General features: G+C 58.8%; 2 protein-coding genes across 4 annotated transcripts in view; one reads left to right on the top strand and one right to left on the bottom strand.

Moving 5' to 3' along the window:
* The window catches only part of UBE2O (ubiquitin-conjugating enzyme E2O), a 56,020-nt gene extending 42,335 nt beyond the window's left edge, over window positions 1-13,685 (top strand). Inside the window, exons 2-18 of one of the 3 annotated variants that reach the window (XM_012662353.1) lie at window positions 424-483; window positions 682-792; window positions 2,128-2,225; window positions 2,691-2,754; window positions 3,386-3,529; window positions 3,835-3,944; window positions 4,080-4,230; window positions 4,458-4,930; window positions 5,381-5,535; window positions 5,831-5,943; window positions 6,033-6,161; window positions 6,802-6,891; window positions 7,828-8,524; window positions 8,835-8,971; window positions 10,996-11,199; window positions 11,297-11,354; window positions 11,495-13,685. In XM_012662353.1, the coding sequence (XP_012517807.1) occupies window positions 424-483; window positions 682-792; window positions 2,128-2,225; window positions 2,691-2,754; window positions 3,386-3,529; window positions 3,835-3,944; window positions 4,080-4,230; window positions 4,458-4,930; window positions 5,381-5,535; window positions 5,831-5,943; window positions 6,033-6,161; window positions 6,802-6,891; window positions 7,828-8,524; window positions 8,835-8,971; window positions 10,996-11,199; window positions 11,297-11,354; window positions 11,495-12,165 (3,465 nt within the window). In that variant the 3' untranslated portion in view covers window positions 12,166-13,685. Of the gene's footprint in view, window positions 1-423; window positions 484-681; window positions 793-2,127; window positions 2,226-2,690; window positions 2,755-3,385; window positions 3,530-3,834; window positions 3,945-4,079; window positions 4,231-4,457; window positions 4,931-5,380; window positions 5,536-5,830; window positions 5,944-6,032; window positions 6,162-6,798; window positions 6,892-7,827; window positions 8,525-8,834; window positions 8,972-10,995; window positions 11,200-11,296; window positions 11,355-11,494 lie in introns of all 3 variants that reach the window. The other 2 variants (XM_012662352.1, XM_012662351.1) reach the window with 2 other exon arrangements.
* Window positions 13,686-14,618: 933 nt separating this feature from the next.
* Window positions 14,619-17,337, bottom strand: SPHK1 (sphingosine kinase 1). Its single transcript, XM_012662244.1, has 6 exons — window positions 17,274-17,337; window positions 16,758-16,961; window positions 16,281-16,433; window positions 16,108-16,202; window positions 15,918-16,033; window positions 14,619-15,698 (listed from the first exon to the last, which is right to left on the bottom strand). Exons 1-6 carry the CDS (start codon window positions 17,335-17,337, stop codon window positions 14,894-14,896), a joined length of 1,437 nt encoding a protein of 478 aa, XP_012517698.1. The 3' UTR covers window positions 14,619-14,893.
* Between the last annotated feature and the right edge of the window lie 1,591 nt (window positions 17,338-18,928).

Below are 18,928 nucleotides of genomic sequence, written 5' to 3'. Positions count from 1 at the left end.
GATCAGCCAGGTCAGAGGGCAGGCACTTGCAGAAGGTAGGAAAGGATTTAACTCATAGCAAAATGTTTTTGCTCTCTGTAGAACGGGTTATTAAATCCTTAATTAAAGCAAGGCCTTGTGTGATCTGTCATTTAGCCACACTGCTCAGTGTGGTCACGAGTACCTACAGCAAGCCCAGGGCTTGCCTTTGGTGGGGAGATAGCGACCGGCGGGGACACCAGGAGGCTTGTGGGCGGAACACGTTTCATCTCTGAGTCTGGGTGCTGGTTGGAGGTGTGTGCAGTCCGTGAAAACGCTTCCAGCCGAGTGCTTAGGATTTGTGCGCTCAGCAGTGTGGATATCGCACTTCAGAAGTTGGAAGAGAAGCGTAGCCTGTGGCAGCTTCAGAGTCCGTTCTCTCACACTCGTTTTTTTTTTTTACAGCTAAAACTAGAGGACCGTTCCGTGGTGCCCCGGGATGTGGTCCGGCACATGCGATCCACTGTGAGTCCTTTTGTCCCCACCGCGGCCGCGGACCTCAGGGCAGCCACTTTGGGGACTTAGCCTGCTTGCCTTGCACTCCACAGTGAGAGAGCTGGCAGGCTCTGGTGGGGGGCCACCTTGGGCTTGTCTGGGCTGGGTCTCCCCTGGTGGCCAGGGCTGCTGCACCTGCTTGGCCTCAATGCCTCCTCCCTCCCCTAGGACAGCCAGTGTGGCACGGTGATAGACGTCAACATCGACTGCGCCGTCAAGCTCATCGGCACCAACTGCATCATCTACCCCGTCAACAGCAAGGACCTCCAGCACATCTGGGTAAGCTGCCCTATCTTCTGACGGTCCTGTCTGGGCGCGCGGGTTCTCTCAGCGGCACAACCTCTGGGCTGCACCCCTCCTCTATGCGCTTGCCAGCACAGCCTCCCGGGTCAGACAGCAAAGCTAGTGGCCAGCTAGCCCCTTGTAGCCTCGTTGTTCCCTGCAAGTAAGCCACTTAGACATGAGTTCAGGACACGCCCTCTCCTCCAGCCTCAGCATAGGTTGCTGGTGTGGTTGTCTTTACCTATTTTCCTTTCTCCTTTAAAATTTCTTTTTTTTTCTTTCTTTTCTTTTTTTTATTAATATAAAGTGGGAGAGTGAGGAGGGTGGTTCAGTTTCCTTTTATTTGAGACAGTCTCACTGTGTCACCCCAGGAAGAGTGCAGCAGCAGCATCATAGCTCACTGCAGCCTCCGGTTCCTGGGCTCAAGTGATCCTCCTGCCTCGGCCTCCCAGAGTGCTGAGATTACAGGCGTGAGCCACCGCACCCGGCCAGTACCATTATTTCATTGCTTAAATGATCCCAGATTTGGCCAATGGGAGCCCTTTCAAGCTGGCTTTTGTGTCCTTTTCAAATGGCCCCCTTTTTTTTTTTTTTTTTAAAGCATTTTCTTACTTTCTGGCATGATGCGTTCCAAGTTCATCTTGTATTTTTTCTGACTCGGCCCTAGAATCAGCCATTTCTCCAAGGAGCCTAGTTCCTTTCAGAGGAGAAGGGTATTTTAAAAACCAAGATCTGTATGCTAGGTGTGCTAATTGCTGCTAGGCCCTTTTAAGACAGCACTAAAAAATAAGCATACATGGATACACGTACACACATCTAAATGCATCAGCACCTATTCTATGTATTAAAATATGTGAGTTCATCCTGGTACCTCCAGTTCCACTTCAGCCCCTCAGCTCTTTCCTTCCCCGTCTCTGTGTTTCTCCAACAGTGAGAAACGTGACTCTCGATATCCTCAATATATTTATGTATTTACTCAAAGCACTTATTTGTCCACATAGCCACCTCCCAGCTGTGTGCCTGTCTCCTCTGCCTGCCACTTCCATAGCCCACTCTCGCCCAGTGTCCTGTGTCCGTGGGTATTTCAGGCCGCCCCAGCCCCACCAGGCGGCCCCCCCCACACCACTTCCTGCTCACTGGAAGGGGGAGTTGGGGTGTGGCCTAGAACTCAGGGAGGCCTGCTGCAGCAGTTACTGAGATCTAGGAGCCAACCAGTCCAGACAATAAGCTGTCTAGATCCTTCGTCCCCGTCTCAGGGGGACAAAGAGGAGTTTGTGCCGTGAGCGTCAACATTGTCTGCTCTCTCTCTGCGCTTGTTCCCTTGGTCTGCAGCCCTTCATGTATGGGGACTACATTGCCTATGACTGCTGGCTGGGGAAGGTCTACGACTTGAAGAACCAGATCATCCTGAAGCTATCCAATGGTGCCAGGTAGACATCTCACCACAAAGGAGCCATCAGCTTGGGAAGGGTAGCCTACTGGAAACAGGACAGGAGGAGAGTGTTTTCTCCCGGGGCCTTGATCACGGGTTTGATCGAAGGCAGTGACAGATGTTGCAGGCGTTTGGGGCCTTGTGTCTCAGGGCCTAACCCTGTGCTGGTCTTCCTATCTGCTGTGGCCTAATTCTCTTGTTCAATTTCTAGGGAGAAACATTTTCATTTAGGATAGCTGCTAGGGACTGATGCTTTACTTTAGATGCTTTAATGGCGGTGACCACTCAGATGCTACTTGGGGTCCCATTCATTGTTGGAAGAATTTCTTGTACCATCTCAGACGCTGAGTTATTGGCAGAAGATGAATTGTGCTGTTTCAGGGCATGTGGACGCATTGGCACCTCTGAATTTGATGTTCATTGTGCCCCCTGGTGGAGACCAAGCCTCTGTTCACTGTTTCAGGTGCTCCATGAACACAGAAGATGGTGCCAAGCTCTACGACGTCTGCCCACATATCAGCGACTCGGTAGGTATGCTTTGCCCAAGCCAGCTGCTTGGGGGCGGGCGCCATCCTCTTGTTGCTCAGCCCTCTGGCTGCGCAGGAAGAAGCATGACTCAGCAAAGAGCTAGTGGCTGGCCCCGGCTAAACAAAGTGGTTTCCTAGAAAAGGGGTGGGTGTGCACCAGAGGGTCTAAAAGTTTGGGTGTAGGCAGAAAGTATTAGAACTGTTATTCGCGTCTCCATTTTTCTGTCTTAGGTGCCTACAGTATCTCAGTACAGTGTGATGTATTAGTACAGTAGTACATGGGCACGACTGGTAAATAAGCAAATATACAGGAGGAACATGGTCCAGCAGGTTGAGGGACCAGTGCCCTCTAGAGCTTTATTCTTCAGACTGTGGCCCTTGACCGACGGCATTCGCGCATTCACGCTGCGTGGGAGCCTGTTAAAAACACAGGAGTCAGAATCTGCATTTTAACAAGATTATTGGGTGGTTTGTACACACCTTGGGTTTGGGAAGCGCTGCTCTCGAGCTGTAGACTTTGTTTTAGGGAGTATGGAGGCTTCTGCAGGTGGGGAGGAGGGGGCAGGCACAGAGAACACTGTCACCTAAAGAGGCTAACCACTCACGGGACTTTATTTGCCAAATCCTGCAGGGTCTCTTCTTTGATGATTCCTACGGCTTCTACCCGGGCCAGGTGCTCATTGGCCCCGCCAAGATCTTCTCCAGTGTCCAGTGGCTGTCGGGTGTCAAGCCCGTGCTCAGCACCAAGAGCAAGTTCCGAGTCGTGGTGGAAGAGGTGGGGACCAGGGTGGCGAGACAGGTCTTTGACCTCCATGCCTGGAGCTGAGCTTCTGCCCCTTTCTCACCTGCTCTGGGGGTTCAGCCCTGCTCCTCAGCATCTAGACTCTGGCCTTGAGGATAAAGGGAACCCAGGCTGCAGTCACAAAGTGACCGATAGACAGATGCCCACCCCCTGCCTAACTTACACAGGCTGAGCAAGGCGGGGGACTGACCCCTGGAGTTGGTGGGGGCCATAGCACCTGGATAAAGAGGTGCCATCAGAGCCTGCCCTGACTGGCACGTCCCACCTGCCGTACCCAGGTGCAGGTTGTGGAGCTCAAAGTCACATGGATTACCAAGAGTTTCTGTCCAGGGGGCACGGACAGCGTCAGCCCCCCACCCTCTGTCATCACCCAGGAAAACCTAGGCAGGTGAGCATGCCAGAAACCTCAGGGGCACGCCTGGGGCAACTCTCTGGGCCCCGGCCACAGATGCATGGGGAGGGCTGAGAGCACTGCTGGCCTCTTGGAAGTCCGGCCCAGCCCACCTCCACTTCTCCCCTGCAGGGTGAAGCGTCTCGGATGCTTTGACCATGCTCAGCGGCAGCTTGGGGAACGCTGTCTATATGTCTTCCCAGCCAAGGTAGAGCCGGCCAAGATTGCCTGGGAATGTCCAGAAAAAAACTGCGCCCAGGGGGAGGGCTCTATGGCCAAGAAGGTATGTCCTTGGGGTTAGGGGTTGGTGGGCATTTGCGGAACTGGCCTTGAGCCATTTCCATGGCCAGGAAGGACAGTCTGTGCTTTAGGCCTTGGGGGGCAGCCCTGATGACCTTTGCTGGCCACTCAGGTGTGTATAGCTGTCGTCCTCCCAGACCAGAATGCTGGGGCGGGGCCAGCCAGCCTGCTGTCCTCCACAGCCCTGTTTCCCCTGCTCCACCCTCGCAGGTGAAGCGCCTGTTGAAGAAGCAGGTTGTGCGGATCATGTCATGCTCCCCAGACATCCAGTGTTCCAGGGACCATTCCATGGAGGACCCAGACAAGAAAGGAGAAGCCAAAGCCAAGAGCGAAACAGGGTCCGCCAGCCCTGAGGACACACCTGACGGGTCTGCCAGCCCAGTGGAGATGCAGGATGAGGGCCCCGAGGAGCCCCACGAGGCTGGCGAGCAGCTGCCCCCCTTCTTGCTAAAGGACGGTGGAGATGACAGGCTGCACTCAGCAGAGCAGGATGCAGATGACGAGGCCGCCGACGACACAGATGACACCAGCTCAGTGACCTCCTCCGCCAGCTCCACCACTTCTTCCCAGAGTGGCAGTGGCACAAGTCGCAAAAAGAGCATCCCCTTGTCCATCAAGAACTTAAAGCGAAAACACAAGAGGAAGAAGAATAAAATCACTCGTGACTTCAAGCCAGGGGACAGGTAAACATAGAGCATGCCTCCTCACACGGTGTGAAACCAAGCAGAGCCCGTTCCCTTACATGTGTGTACACACTCACGCACGCCATCTGCTGGCCTTGCAACAGCTCAAGGGTGCCCGTGTGAGACGACATACGGTACCTGGGGTAGGCTGTGGTGGAAAGGAGAGATCCGGGAGTGGTGCAGAGGGTGGGATGGTGGCAACAGGCTTGAGCCTGGCTTTGGGGACCACACTGGCCTGAGCACTCCCAAATGGGTCCTGTTCTCAGAGGAGAATGCACGGCATTGGAACTATAGGTGAGCCTTACGTGCATCAAAAATTCTCATCCTGCAGACCTGGGATTAGGAGTTTTGGGTTACTAAACCCACAGGGAGGTGAGGGGGCAGAAAGATGATCTGCCCTTTTCCCGAAGCATTTTTGCACTGTCTGGCTCACTGGCCTGCACCTGGCAGGGTGGCGGTGGAGGTCGTGACCACGATGACCTCGGCCGACGTGATGTGGCAGGATGGCTCCGTGGAATGCAACATCCGCTCCAACGACCTCTTTCCCGTGCACCACCTGGACAACAACGAGTTCTGCCCCGGAGACTTCGTGGTAGATAAGCGAGGTAGTGCTGGCTCCAGAAGGGCAGCCAGCAAGGCTGTTGCTAGCGGGGACCAGTTGGAGGGGCTTGGGAAGAATGGGCAGGGGTCTTGGGGTCAGAGCTAAAATGAGGTCAGGAAGGAGACTGCTCCTTCGAAGGGGTCTTGCCATTTCCCTAACTGGGGGAGGCCTGTTCTGGCCTCTACTGGCCGAGCCAGGGAAGGTCCGTGTTCTGTGCCCTGCTGTGGTTTGAGATGTGGGTGGCAGGCAGGCTCCGCCAGGGCGCCTCAGCTGGTCGTGTGCCCCCTCTGGTTCCCTAGTCCAGAGCTGCCCGGACCCTGCTGTCTATGGTGTGGTGCAGTCTGGGGACCACATCGGCCGTACCTGCATGGTGAAGTGGTTCAAGCTGCGGCCGAGCGGGGATGACGTGGAGGTGCGTGCAGCTCCTGCTGCTTCCTTCAGGGTGGGCTCTAGGGGCGGGCATAGGGCCCCTGGCTCATGACAGCCCATCTTGTGCCACAGCTGATCGGAGAGGAGGAGGACGTGAGCGTTTACGACATTGCCGACCACCCTGACTTTCGGTTTCGCACAACTGACATCGTGATCCGCATTGGCAATGCCGAGGATGGGGCTTCTCACCAGGAGGGTGAGGTACAGACCCCATGTCCTGTGCCGCAGCTGTGGTCCCTGACCATGCCACCAGGTGGCTCCAGGAGGCAAGACCTGAAAGTCCTGTGGGCTCAGCGTCCCCAGGAGGGCAGCTGCCCAGGGGAGCGTGCTGCTCAGCCCTAGCACCTGCAGGAGGACTCTTCTCCCTGTCTCCCTGCTGGGACGAGACTTCCTGAGCCCCTGCTGGTTACATTTCCCAGAGGAGCTAAGTTGCTCCTCTCAAGCGCTGTGGGCATGATGTCAAGTGCTGCAGAGCAGGAGAGGCTGGAGGGAACATTGGGTCGGGTCAGGACAGATTCCAGGCAGGGGACGAATAGGAACAAAAGTATCGAGGCAGGAAACCCCACCTGGGAATGGGAGGAAGCCCCAAGAAGTCAGAATGCTGCAGGTAGGAGGAGGTTTAGGGAGGCAGCGAAGAGCCGGGTTATAAGCACTCGACTGCCCGGCGAAGGGTGTGAGCAAGAGCATCCCACACGTGAGTTACCTCCTGCCGCTGCCCACGTCCCTTCCATCCTCACAGCCTCGTCTCTTGCCACCCACTGCTAGAGCTCCTTTCAGAGGTGCTCTGGCCCTTGCCTCTCCTGGAGAGCCGCCCCCTGACTCTGTCCCCTTTGCCCAGCAGCCATCGGTGGGCCAGGTGGCCCGCGTGGACGTCAGCAGCAAGGTGGAGGTGGTGTGGGCTGACAACACAAAGACCATCATCCTGCCTCAGGTGAGACTCGGGCAAGACCCCAGCCGCTCGGCTTGTGAAGTGGCACCTGGGCTGGGGCTGTGGCCTGCGTCCTGCTCCTGAGAGCCTGAAGACGGCTCATCTCTGAGAAAGCCTAGAGGCAGGGCGGGCACTCCGCAGAGCCCTGGGGTAAGGGGTCCGGGCGACCCATAGCCAGCCCACCAGTCTCACCTCCCCTGGCAGCCCTTCCATGTTGGTTGCCAGGTGCATGAGATTTTCACAAAACTCCAGGATTTTTCTGGATTCTCAGCTCACTATGCTAAGAAAATGCAAGTTTCTTCCTAAAAGGAGATAGAGACTTTCCCACCACCGTTTCTAGGAAACCTCTGCCAGATATGGAAAAGAAGAGAACTGGCCCAGGTCCAGCCCCTGCTGCTGGGTTCTGAGCAAGAGGGCTGTTCTGGTTCCTGTTCCTTTCCCGCCTGATTCGAGCTGATCCACAGGGCCCAGCCCTCCTCCTGGTGCCCACACGAGGGGCAGGGGAGGGAAGGGCTCGCCCTGTGATCTCAACGGCCGTTCCAGGGAAGGTGGCAGGGGATGCCCCGGGCCAGCTCTCCCACTCCTCCCCCTCCTACCTCGAGTTCCCAGCAGACCCACGTAGGTTGTGTGGATCTGGATCCTCGAGGGGTAGCACTGGATTTGCCGAGGTTTCCCCTCAGCCCGTTGGGCAGATGCTGGCCACGTGCACAGGAGGACGGGAGGCTGGAACAAGCTATTGGCTGGGGCTTTGGGTACTGCTAGGGGGTGGGACATGAGAAAGACCTCTCCAGAAACCTAGGGACCACCTAGCACAAGGAGGCTGAATCTGCAAAGTCCAGAGCAGGAGGGGGAAGGGTGGAATGGGGTTGCCAAGACCTCAGGAAGGTGGAGAGGTGACTTCCTGTCTGAATTAGCTTGGAGCTTTCCTTTTGCCCCCAGCACTTGTACAACATCGAGTCTGAGATCGAGGAGTCGGACTACGATTCAGTAGAAGGCAGCACCAGTGGGGCATCCTCAGATGAGTGGGAAGATGATAGTGACAGCTGGGAGACGGACAATGGGCTGGTGGAGGACGAGCACCCCAAGATAGAGGAGCCCCCCATCCCACCTGCCGAGCAGCCGCCAGCCCCCGAGGAAGACAAGGGGGTGGTGATCAGTGAAGAGGCTGCCACAGCTGCTGTCCAGGGTGCTGTGGCCATGGCCACCCCCATGGCTGGGCTGATGGAGAAGGCTGGCAAGGATGGGCCCCCCAAAAGCTTCCGGGAGTTGAAAGAGGCCATCAAGATCCTGGAGAGCCTCAAGAACATGACCGTGGAACAGCTGCTGACGGGCTCCCCCACCTCCCCCACAGTGGAGCCGGAGAAGCCAACTCGGGAGAAGAAGTTTCTAGATGACATCAAGAAGCTGCAGGAAAACCTCAAGAAGACCCTGGACAATGTGGCCATCGCAGAGGAAGAGAAGATGGAGGCGATGCCTGACGCAGAGCGCAAGGAGGACAAGCCTGAGGGGCAGTCACCTGTGAAGGCCGAGTGGCCCAGCGAGACCCCGGTGCTCTGCCAGCAGTGTGGCGGCAAGCCTGGCGTCACCTTCACCAGCGCCAAGGGCGAGGTCTTCTCAGTGCTGGAGTTTGCACCTTGTGAGTCGCCCCTCGCCTGGTCGTCACCTTCCCTGCCTGCTCGAGCTCCCGTCTGTGTGGCCAGATCTGGGATCAGATTGTCATTGCCCCGGCCCCCGCTGCCGCCTGGGGAACACCAGTTCCCTGGTGTGGTCACGTTCCTGAGGCCGGGAGCAGTGGGTGGGAAGCCTGTGGGTTCGTGCACCTGTCTGGCTGCACGTCGAGCAGCTGCCGCCTCTGGGCCACGCTTCCCGAGGGTGGCGGCCAAGTTCGCAGATGGAGCTCCCAGGGCCTCTCCACTAGGGACTGACTGCTCTCTTTCTCCCTCTAGCAAATCACTCTTTCAAGAAAATTGAGTTCCAGCCTCCAGAAGCCAAGAAGTTCTTCAGCACAGTGCGGAAGGAGATGGCGCTGCTGGCTACCTCGCTGCCCGATGGCATCATGGTTAAGACTTTCGAGGACAGAATGGCAAGTAGGCTGGCATGGGCTTGGTGTGGGCAGATACAGATGTGCCGTGTGGGCACCCAGTGCCCGAGACGCCGCCCACCTTTTACAGGTGCGGTCACAGGCTCAATCCGGTGAGGGGCTGACTCAGAGCCAAGCAGCCACGTGGCCCACGGGGCTGGCAGGAGCCCCACACATCTGTCCAGACCAGATGGCTCCTTCTTACCTTTTAACTTTTTAAAGTTAATTTGCAGTTAATGATATTACCTGAGTCTACTCTACTTTTTGAAAAATTAGAACATTACAGAAAGAGGCTGGGTGTGGTGGCTCACGCCGGTAATCCTAGTACTTTGGGAGGCTGAGGCAAGAGGATGGCTTGAGGCCAGGAGTTTGAGACCAGCCTGGGCAATGTAGCAAGACTCTGTCTCTACAAAAAATACAAAAATTAGCAGGGTGTGGTGGCACATGACTGGAGGCTGAGGCAGGAAGATTGCATGAGCCCAGGAGTTTGAAGCTGCAGTGAGCTGTGATGTGGCCACTGCAGTCCATCCCAGGTGACAGAGTGAGACCCTGTCTCTTCAAAAAGAAGAGGAACTTTACAAAAAGAGCTAAAGTTACCTTTGCCCGACGGTTATTTCTTACTTCCCTTTCCCCCAGATCCTAGGCCCCTTCCCACTCCCAGAGCTCACGACCGTTAGAAGTCTGGCAGGTCTTTCAGATGAACGACGTTTTCTCATATTTTTACCTCTCCTCTATCGCCATAAGCACACAGTATTTTGTAATTTGTTAACACAGGTGGCATGTCACTGTACACATAATTTGTAATTTGCTTGCTTTGCTCAACAGGGTCATTCTTGAGACCTACCTGTGTTGATTCATAATGATCTAGTTTGTTCCTTTTTACGTAGACAGTAGTATCGTGCGTGTGGCCACGTTACGTTCATCATGGACGGGGCCCAGAGGAGTCATGTTGACTCAAGGCAGTGTGGGCGCCAGTGGTGTCCATGGTGTCCAGCAATGGGCAGGCCCATCGTGCCTGCCACTTGCTCAGCAAACCCTTTCTCGGCCTCCAGTGTGAGCCACATACTGTGCTGGACACTGACCCCGAGTCTGAGGCCCCAGCCCCGGCCCTGTCCCAGAAGGAAGGGGCAAAGAAAGAGCAGGGGTGCAGAGAGCCACCGAGAGCAGGCAGCTGTTCAGATGGACCCGCAGGGCCAAGCTCCAGAGCAGGCCACGGCGGGGCTGGTGCTGCTTGAGGTTCTTTATAACATGTTTTTTTCTTGGGTGTTAGTAAAATTCCTTTTGAAAACTCCAGCCTATCTCAGCTCTGCTGGGGGGAAAAGGGAATAATATATTTTGTTCTGTTGCTATTTTTCCCGAATCGCACTCGGGAAGGAGAGCGGTGCATTTTCTCGAGGCTTTCAGGGCAGCTCCGCAGAGGACACGCGCAGGAGCATTCCTGGCTCCGGCTGGCGCCCTGCCCTGGCTGTTTCAGTTTCCATTTCTGTCGCCCTGGTGGTTGAGATCACACAGGTTCCAGATGTCTGCGTCGACTGTCAGGACTCAGTGACCTGAGTCCTCTGGTGGTCTCCCAACATGTCCCCTGGGTTCAGACCTCACTGTCATCTGGTTGTGAGACCATCCCCCTTCCCAGTCCCTCAAAAGCAAGTGCAGCCTCGCCACCCTGGAACTTTGTTTCAGTTTCTAACTGCTTATTGTTGTTGCCTGCCTTTTGGGGGGAGGGGGTCAGAGCAGGCATTCAGAGAAATACAATCTTAAAGTGATGATTTATGAGGAGAAAAAACCTAATAAGATACAAACCAGTTTGGAAAAGTCCTCTTATGCCAGGGTTCAAAGATGCAGAGAGGGTGTGCACAGAGAGGGTGTGCACAGAGAGATGTGCACTCAGCTTCTCCACTGCCGGCCGCGTCTGGGGTCCCAGGTGTTCTCCCACGTGGTCCGCACAGTGCCCTGGAAAAGAGCGAAGCCCGATACCAGGTATAGGAGCCCCCCCCACCCCAAACCTCAGCCCTCCCTCCGTTCTCCAGGACCTCTTCTCAGCTCTCATCAAGGGCCCCACTCGAACCCCCTATGAGGACGGCCTCTACCTGTTTGACATCCAGCTCCCCAACATCTACCCAGCTGTGCCCCCCCACTTTTGCTACCTCTCCCAGTGCAGTGGCCGCCTGAACCCCAACCTGTATGACAATGGGAAGGTGTGCGTCAGCCTGCTGGGCACCTGGATTGGAAAGGTGAGTACAGCACCAGCCCCCCAGTCAGGATGCAGGGAGAGCCAGTAGGAGTGGAGGTCTGTCTGGGACAGAGCTGACGGTGCCGTGTGTGTTTCAGGGGACAGAGAGGTGGACGAGCAAGTCCAGCCTTCTCCAGGTGCTCATCTCCATCCAAGGTACTGTTGGGCTGGGGTGGGGGTGGTAACAGGGAAGGCCACCGCAGGGCACAGTGACTGGCTGTCCTGTGGGGGTTCTAGGGCAGGCCTGTCCCATGGGCTTCTCCCATCCACTGAGGAGAGGCGTATCTCCCCCGCAGGTCTGATCCTGGTGAATGAGCCGTACTACAACGAAGCCGGCTTCGACAGCGACCGGGGCCTGCAGGAAGGCTATGAGAACAGTCGCTGCTACAATGAGATGGCGCTGATCCGTGTGGTGCAGTCCATGACCCAGCTGGTGCGGCGGCCCCCCGAGGTCTTTGAGCAGGAGATACGGCAGCATTTCAGCACTGGTGGCTGGCGGCTGGTGAACCGCATCGAGTCCTGGCTGGAAACACACGCCTTGCTGGAGAGAACCCAGGCGCTGCCCAATGGGGTCCCCAAGGCTAGCAGCTCACCGGAGCCACCAGCTGCAGCCGAGCTCTCAGACTCCGGCAGACAAGAACCCGAGGATGGAGGGCTGGCCCCTGGAGAGGCCTCCCAGGGATCAGACTCAGAGGGCGGTGCCCAGGGCCCAGCCTCAGCCAGCAGGGACCACATGGACCAGACTTTGGAGACTGCGCCAGACACATCGGTGCCACCCAGTGTCAAACCAAAGAAGCGGAGAAAGAGCTACCGGAGCTTCTTGCCTGAGAAGAGTGGCTACCCTGACATCGGCTTCCCCCTCTTCCCGCTTTCTAAGGGTTTCATCAAGAGCATCCGGGGTGTCCTCACGCAGTTCCGGGCTGCCCTGCTAGAGGCAGGCATGCCTGAGAGCACAGAAGACAAGTAGCGCCAGCCCCGCAGGAAGGAGCATCATAGTGGGAGAGGCCAGCTGCTGCCTGCTCACTCCCCCCCTGGAATCTCCCCTCTTCCCATCCCCCCGTGCAAGCCCCTCACTACCCTCTTGTCCCCAAGGTGAGTTTGATGCTGAAGTGCAAGAAGTGTCTAGAGATGCTGCCATTTCTATTCCGAAGCGATCTTTCAATAGGCGGGTCCCCCGTGTCAAAGAAAATCGGAACCCTGTTGCTGATTTTACACTTGTCACCCCAGACAGAATGTCCCGGCACTTGCTCCCTTGCTGTCCCCTTCTCAGGTCAGAGGTGGGTATTCTAGGGCCTGATGCTGAGCTCTCTTTGGGCCGGGTGCCCTGCAGGTGGCCTTGCATGAAGTGTGGGTTGCTCCAGTAATTCCCCTGGTACCTGTTAACTTCTTCCATTCAATTTTAGCCTCCCCATGTCCCAGACCCTCCCTAGTCCCCCAGCGACACTGTCCTCTGGGAGTTGTAGCTGCTGTCACTGACTCCCAGCTCTGCGCTGGCCTGTTTACCACATTATAGCCCTCAGGCCCGTTGAACTTGCTCTCTAAGAGAGGCTGGGACCAGGGTAGGTTCAGGGTGACACCCAGGAGAGGTGGTGGCTCTCACACATTAACATGGAGTTGAGGACCAGGGAGCTGCCGGGAAAGGCTGTAGGTGCCTTGTTCTTCCTGTCTGAGGCTGCTGGGGACATCGGCAGTTCTGGCTTTCAGGCCCCGCCTGTGTGGGCTGCGGCAGACACACACACAGCCCCATCTCTGGCCCGAGAAGGCAGGAGCAGCAACACAAGGCCAGGGCAAGTGCTAGGGCCTCTCCCCCATCACATGGCCACACTGGGACGTGGCGCGCAGCTCACTGAACACAGCGAGCAGCCTTCTCGCACTAGAGCGTGGCCTCCCGTCAGCCCTTTGCTTACAAACTGCAGGTTTGATCCAGAGCGGGTGGCCGCTGGCGGGGCTTTCCTGTTGCCCAGAGGACGGGCCCAGAGGTTTACAAGTTTTCTAAGCTTTTGATAATGTGAAGCTCCAGGTTAGGAGGATGCTGTTGAGCACATTGCAGCTATGTAATTTTTGGTGTATGTATGTAATATTTAAGGTTGGAAAAAAATCTCAAAAGCAAAGATATTAACTCTTATTAGAAAAAAAGACAGAAAAAAAAAAGCCAAAGCATGATGCGTCTTGTCAGCCTTAAGTGGGCTCCACACTGTGCTGTGCCATGACCACCGAGCCGCAGAGCTGCGGGAGGACGAGGACGGAGCCGACCACACGCCGCAGCCTTTGGAGCCCAGTCGGTATCTGGTTTGAGCAACGCCTGGAGTGGCTGGCGGGCTGTGCTTCCCAGTGCATCGTTCATGTGGAGATGTGAATGCCTGTTGCTTACAATACTGTATAAAGTGCTGTGTGATTAAATTTTTTTTACTTGCATTTTTTTTTTTTTTTTTTTTGGTTGGCTCATTAACCAGACAAGGTGACACCATTAAACCTGCCTCTGCCATTCATCTAGGCTCTGTTGCCTTTCTTCCTCTCTGGAGCACCCCTGCTGCCAGGGAAGGCTTGTTGCAGTGGGTCCTGGCTTCCCTGGCCAGGTGGGGGACCACTGCAGACAGCACCTTCCCCCACCCAGCCTGCTTGAATACCTGTGTGTTTCCTGTCATAGGGTCAGTCTTCTTGTGTCTTCCTGGCTGGTGGTGTATTTATTCCTTGAGAGCCAGCTTATGGCGTGTCTGTCTCCCAGCAGCTGTGCTCCCCAGAGGCCAGATTGACCAGTTCAGCTCCTTCCAGATTCTGGGGGAGCTGAGTCGTAGCACCTGGCGGTGAGCAGGTGTCCCCCTCCTGGGCTTTAAGCCAAATAGTTGCCCACTTTGTGAGACTGGTATCTGCCCCTCCCTGCTGCTGCTTTTTAATTCCTGCCTGGCACTCGTCTACAAGGACAGGTGAGGATGGGCAGAAGCATCTGATTGAGCCTGGGGAACTCTCTAGTCCCCTCACGAGGGGGATAAAAGACTCCTCTTAAAAAAGGAACACCTGCCTGCCACTTTGACTTCTAAAACCTCTTGCTCTTCAGCGACCTTCTCATGCCCTTAACTCATTTTCCTTTGCCTGTTAAATCCACGTGGGGCTCCGTCCAGATGTGCTAAGACTAGCTGGCCACGTGGCTCTAGGTAAGACATACCAGCTCCGAGCCTCAGTCTTCCCCTGTGTGTGGTCAGGTAGTTGGCCAAGCTCTGAGACTTCTTCAGGCTGAAGGTGTGTACTTGTCAGTGTGGCAGAGCCCCTCCCAGCACAAGAAGCTGCACAAGCTCCGGTCCTGGGCCTACCACCAAAATGGCGATGCCGGGGGGTACCACTGGCTGTCATTAACGTTACATTCTGTTGTCCTGGCTGGTGCAAGACCCCCTTCCCTCCTCAATCCCCAGGACAGGACCAGCTGGCTGGGAATGTCACTTTATTTGATTTAGTTCGTGGTATGGCGGTCTCGGAACAAAATGGGAGTGCCTTCCACAGGCAGCTGGGCCCAGCCAGCTGGGCTCCCAGCCCAGGACCTCATTCTAGTCTCTGGTGGGCACTGCCTGTCCTCCCAAAGCCTCCACCTTCCCACCCTTCTCCAGAAGAGTCCCCCTCCACCCCATAGGAGCTACGCACAGGCCCTCCAGTCCTGAGGGAAAGAGGAAGGATCCTGGGCTCCGTGTAGACCAAGTAGAAGGCTAAGGCACAGCAAGGCCCAAGGGGTCACAGGGCTCTTGCGGAGGTGGCGTCTGCTGGGGCTCCTGGCTTGGCAGGGGCTCCGTGCAACCACTGACCACCCGTAAGTAGTTTGGGTGCACCTGGCCCTGAACAGCCTCGCTGACCATCAACTCCCCGTCCACTGCAAACACACCCCTTCTGTCCAGGGGCTCCAGGCGGAAGGCGACCACGGGTACATACACCAAGTGGGGGCAATCGTAGTCCATGTGCCTGCCTTTCTCCATGGCCAGGAAGAGGCGCAGCAGCGTGGCCCGAGACACGCCGGCCCGCACGTAGAACAGATGCATAACGCCAGCCGCACAGCGGCCCATGGGTGCCGCAAACATCTCGCTGCCCAGGTGCGAGTGCAGCAGCGCCAGCACCAGCACAAAGTCCTGGTCAGGCACCACCGTCCAGTGAGAGGGCACTGGCTCCTCCAGGGGCACTAGGTGCACATCCACAGGGCCCTGCTGGACCAGAGCAGGGGAGGTGGGTGTCTTGGAGACAGCTCTCCCTATGGGAAGGTAGGCCAGTCGGCCCCGGTAGATGCGCAGGGCTGCCAGGCGCAGGAAGGTGCCCACGGTGAAGCGCATCGCCCCTAGGCGCCGATACCTCTCACTCTCCAGGTCCACGTCAGCAATGAAGCCCCAGGCCAAGCTGAGCACAGAGAAGAGGCGCTGCCCGGAGACTGTGTGCAGTGACAGCAGGTTCATGGGTGACAGTAGCCGGCGGCACAGCAGCAGTGTGCAGTTGGTCAGGAGGTCTTCATTAGTAACCTGCTCATAGCTGCAGCGGGAAGAGGTCAGATAGGGTGGGGCAGGAGCCCCCGTGCATCCTCCCCTTCCTCCTCCTGGGACAGGCAAAGCCACATGTGGTCCCTAGGGAGTTGGCAGGAACCATGACACATGGAGCAGGTGGAAGTAGCCAGCTGGGGGCACAAGGAGAGGACCCCAGGACTGAGGCAGAAGAGGGAATGGAAGGCCCACTCTGGCCCTGGAATCTCACCCGGCATAATGGTTCAAGGAAGCTGCCAGCGCATTGGCAGAGCCTGCTGGGAGGCTACACAAGGGCTTCTGGATGGCAGTCTCCCAGTCGGGCCGCTCCATGAGTCCGTTCACCACCTGTTGGGGGAATGTGGCCTCAGCCTGGAAAGGACGGTGCCAAGCCCACGCCAGCCTCACGGTGCAGGCCTCACCTCATGCATCAGCCCATCTCCAGACATGACCACCAGGGCGTCCCAGCGGCCCAGCTCCTCCGACCGCACCAGCTCCCGCGCGTGGTTCTGCCGCTCTGCCCGGAGACGCAGCTGTTAAGGCCAGGGGTCCCCTGGCCGGGTATGCTCCCCGACACCCTCCGGGAGACACTCACCAGTGAGCATTAGCATGAAAGAGATTTCGGCCTCCGCCAGAAGGGGCTGCACGTGGCTCCGGAAGAGCTGCAGGGCCTTGCCCTTGCCGCCACGCGGGTTCAGCAGCACCAGCACATGGCAGGGCCGCGGAAGCAGGCGCCCTGGGCCGCCCGCTGGGAAAACAAACCCGAAAAGGCCGCGTCCCCAACCGGCCACTAGAGGGCTGAGGACAGCGACAGGGGCCCTGGGGTGGGAACGTGCCTGCAACACCCGGGTAATTGACCCGACAGAACGTGGCCAGAGGAACAGACCGGACGGAGCGCTCCGGGGTGGGGGCGTCCCTGACACCCCCTGCCTGTGCTCGGGCCCTGCGGCTTCTGGCCTCGTGGCAGAGTGTTTCTCGAGCGTCCCCAGCCCCTCTCTGTCGTCCCGCCGAGCGTTCCATCCTTCCTGGCGAGGGACCCCCTACAGCCCTTCCCAGCAGGGCCCTCACAAACCTGAATCCATAACCGCGACCCGCGGCTCCCGCTGCCTGGGAGTCCCCGGCGCGGTCAGGGCGCTGCCCGTGGCGGCGGCTCCTGCCTTCAGCTCCTTATCGGTGCTGCCCAGGCGGGCGTCGCGGGGCCGGCTGTGGGGCTCGCCCTCCCCGCCTGGAGCCGGGGCAGTGGGGGCACCCGCGTCATTCCCAGCGGCGGCCGGATCTGAGAGAGAGGAAGAGACGCGCTGACGGAGTCCAGGACCGGCGGGGGGCGATCCGCCATATCCAGGGACCACGCGCGGGGAGCCGCGCGCTCCTGCATCGCGGCAAGTCCGTGGGTCTGGGACCTAGTTTTCCGGGAGGTCCAGAGAGCCGAGGTCCGGTGCCGCCGAGGGCGCCCCCGTCGTGGGACTGAACCCCCCACCCCCCGCAGGCGAAGGGTGTCCTCCGGGGAGGCTTTCCTCTCTGAGGCCAGGGTTCCGGCCGAGGGATGAGTCAGAGCCCCGTGGCTCTCTCCGACGGACTAGCTGCTCACCTCGCGGAGCTGCCAGGGGGAGGGGAGCCCGGCTGCGTAAAAATCCCAGAACTTGAGCGGACATCGCGACCCAGATCGCTGTGTCCCCTGCCCCGAACTCCAGAGCGGCCGGGGCCGTCGCGCGCCCCTCCAAGGGCCCGGCTGCCCCGGGACGCGCGCCGCGCTCGTGGGAGCAGCGCCCGGGGGCGCGAGCGCCGAGCTGGAGCCCGGCCGCCAGCCGCCGCCTGTCCTCGCACGGGAGGCAAGTGAGTGCGAAGGCCGCGCGGTGCGCGGCCCAGTTCCCCAGAGCCCCGGGAAGGGGGGCTGCCAAGAAGCCGCAAGCGACGGGAGGGCCGGACGGACCGCCCTACCCAGTCGGTCCGGTTTGCTCGAGAAGCGCCACCGCCGTTCCCTGGGACGCAGCTCGTCCCAGGCTCTGCCCCGCGTCTGCGAGACCACGGGGGGGCCGGGCTGGCGCTGAGTCCCTGGCCTCCCTCCCTCCGGCCTCAAACTTTTCGCTCAACTTCGCAGCCCCGCGCGCTGGCGCGGGAAGGGCACTGAGCCTGGGCGCCGGCCTGGCCACGCCCCACGCTCGCGGGGGTGGAACCCGCGCCGGTCGCTGCTCTGGCCCCGGCTCCCCCGGCCTCTCTGAGCCGCCGTCTCCACGGCCCGCGCCCACGGCTCGGCCACGCGCAGCCTTTTGGCTGGGTCCTGGGCCGTGGCCGCGCGCCACTGCCACTCGGCCCAGGTGACCGGCGAGAAGGCGGTGCCTGTGGCGGAGGCGGGCTGCGAGGCGCGGAGTCCCGGGCGCGCGGAGCTGAGCCCGCAGCGCAGGCCGAGGCGCGGGCCCGGCGCGAACCGGCCTCAGTACCCGACGTCGGAGCTGGCGCCAGGCGCCCGCGGCTTCACCTCGGCTTCCTCTCCACGCTTGGCTTCACCTCGACGCCGCGCCCTCGCCGCTCGGTGCTGCCGCAGGACTGCCCGCAACGTCCGCGGCGGGGATGGGCGCCCCTCGCGCGCCTTGCCCCCTCCCTCGCGGAATTTGAGGCCCGACTTCGCCCCGCGCCCCTCCTCCGGGCCGGGACGCCTCGCTGGCCTCCCGCGGCTTCTCTGTTTTCCTCTCCCACTCTCCAGCGAAGGGTTATTTTTAACTCCCTGACGCGGCAGCTCGGCCACCGAGCCACCGAGCCTGAGGCAGCCTGGCACGCCGTCCCGGGCAGAGCAGGCGACCGGATCGGGGGCTTCTAGCCGGGGTATGCGGTCGGGAGGAGGGAGCGGGAGAGAAGGCTCGCTGGAGCAGACAGGGCTAAGGGTCCCTGTCCGCATTGGAGAGCCAGTTAAGGGGGGCGTGTCCCCCCTCCTGGCCCCCGCCCTCCCGCTCAGCTGGAAGATGCGAACGTGCTCAGAAGTTGTCACTTAAGTCGAGGCCAGCGGGGACGCGTGTGTCAGTGTGCGAGTGATACACGCATCACGTCAAGTGACCTGAACGTGTCCGCGACCAACTCAAATTATATCCCTGCGGGGTTTCTGCGGAGACTGGGAGGAAGAAGTTGGCAAGGCCCACTTGGTGACCAGACCAAGTAGGGCCAGAGTTAGAAAAAAGCCAAGCCCGTGTAGTAGGCGGAGGGGGCCCAGGCCCTGGCTGCAGAGGCTCACGCGCCCACACCTGTCCCGCC

The sequence above is a fragment of the Propithecus coquereli genome, unplaced genomic scaffold (assembly GCF_000956105.1).
Source record: "Propithecus coquereli isolate 6110/MARCELLA unplaced genomic scaffold, Pcoq_1.0 Scaffold76, whole genome shotgun sequence".
Taxonomy (NCBI): Eukaryota; Metazoa; Chordata; class Mammalia; order Primates; family Indriidae; genus Propithecus; species Propithecus coquereli.
This window is presented reverse-complemented; position numbering and strand designations above follow the sequence as displayed.

Bases quoted from the DNA above. Each gene is read 5' to 3' on its own strand.
- SPHK1 (XM_012662244.1), bottom strand. From the start codon at position 17,337: ATGTCCGCTCAAGTTCTGGGATTTTTACGCAGCCGGGCTCCCCTCCCC. The intron at 16,434-16,757 runs GTTTGTGAGGGC...TTGTTTTCCCAG, and splicing joins GGTCGCGGTTATGGATTCAG to CGGGCGGCCCAGGGCGCCTG. The intron at 15,699-15,917 runs GTGAGATTCCAG...TTCCCGCTGCAG, and splicing joins TCCTTGAACCATTATGCCGG to CTATGAGCAGGTTACTAATG.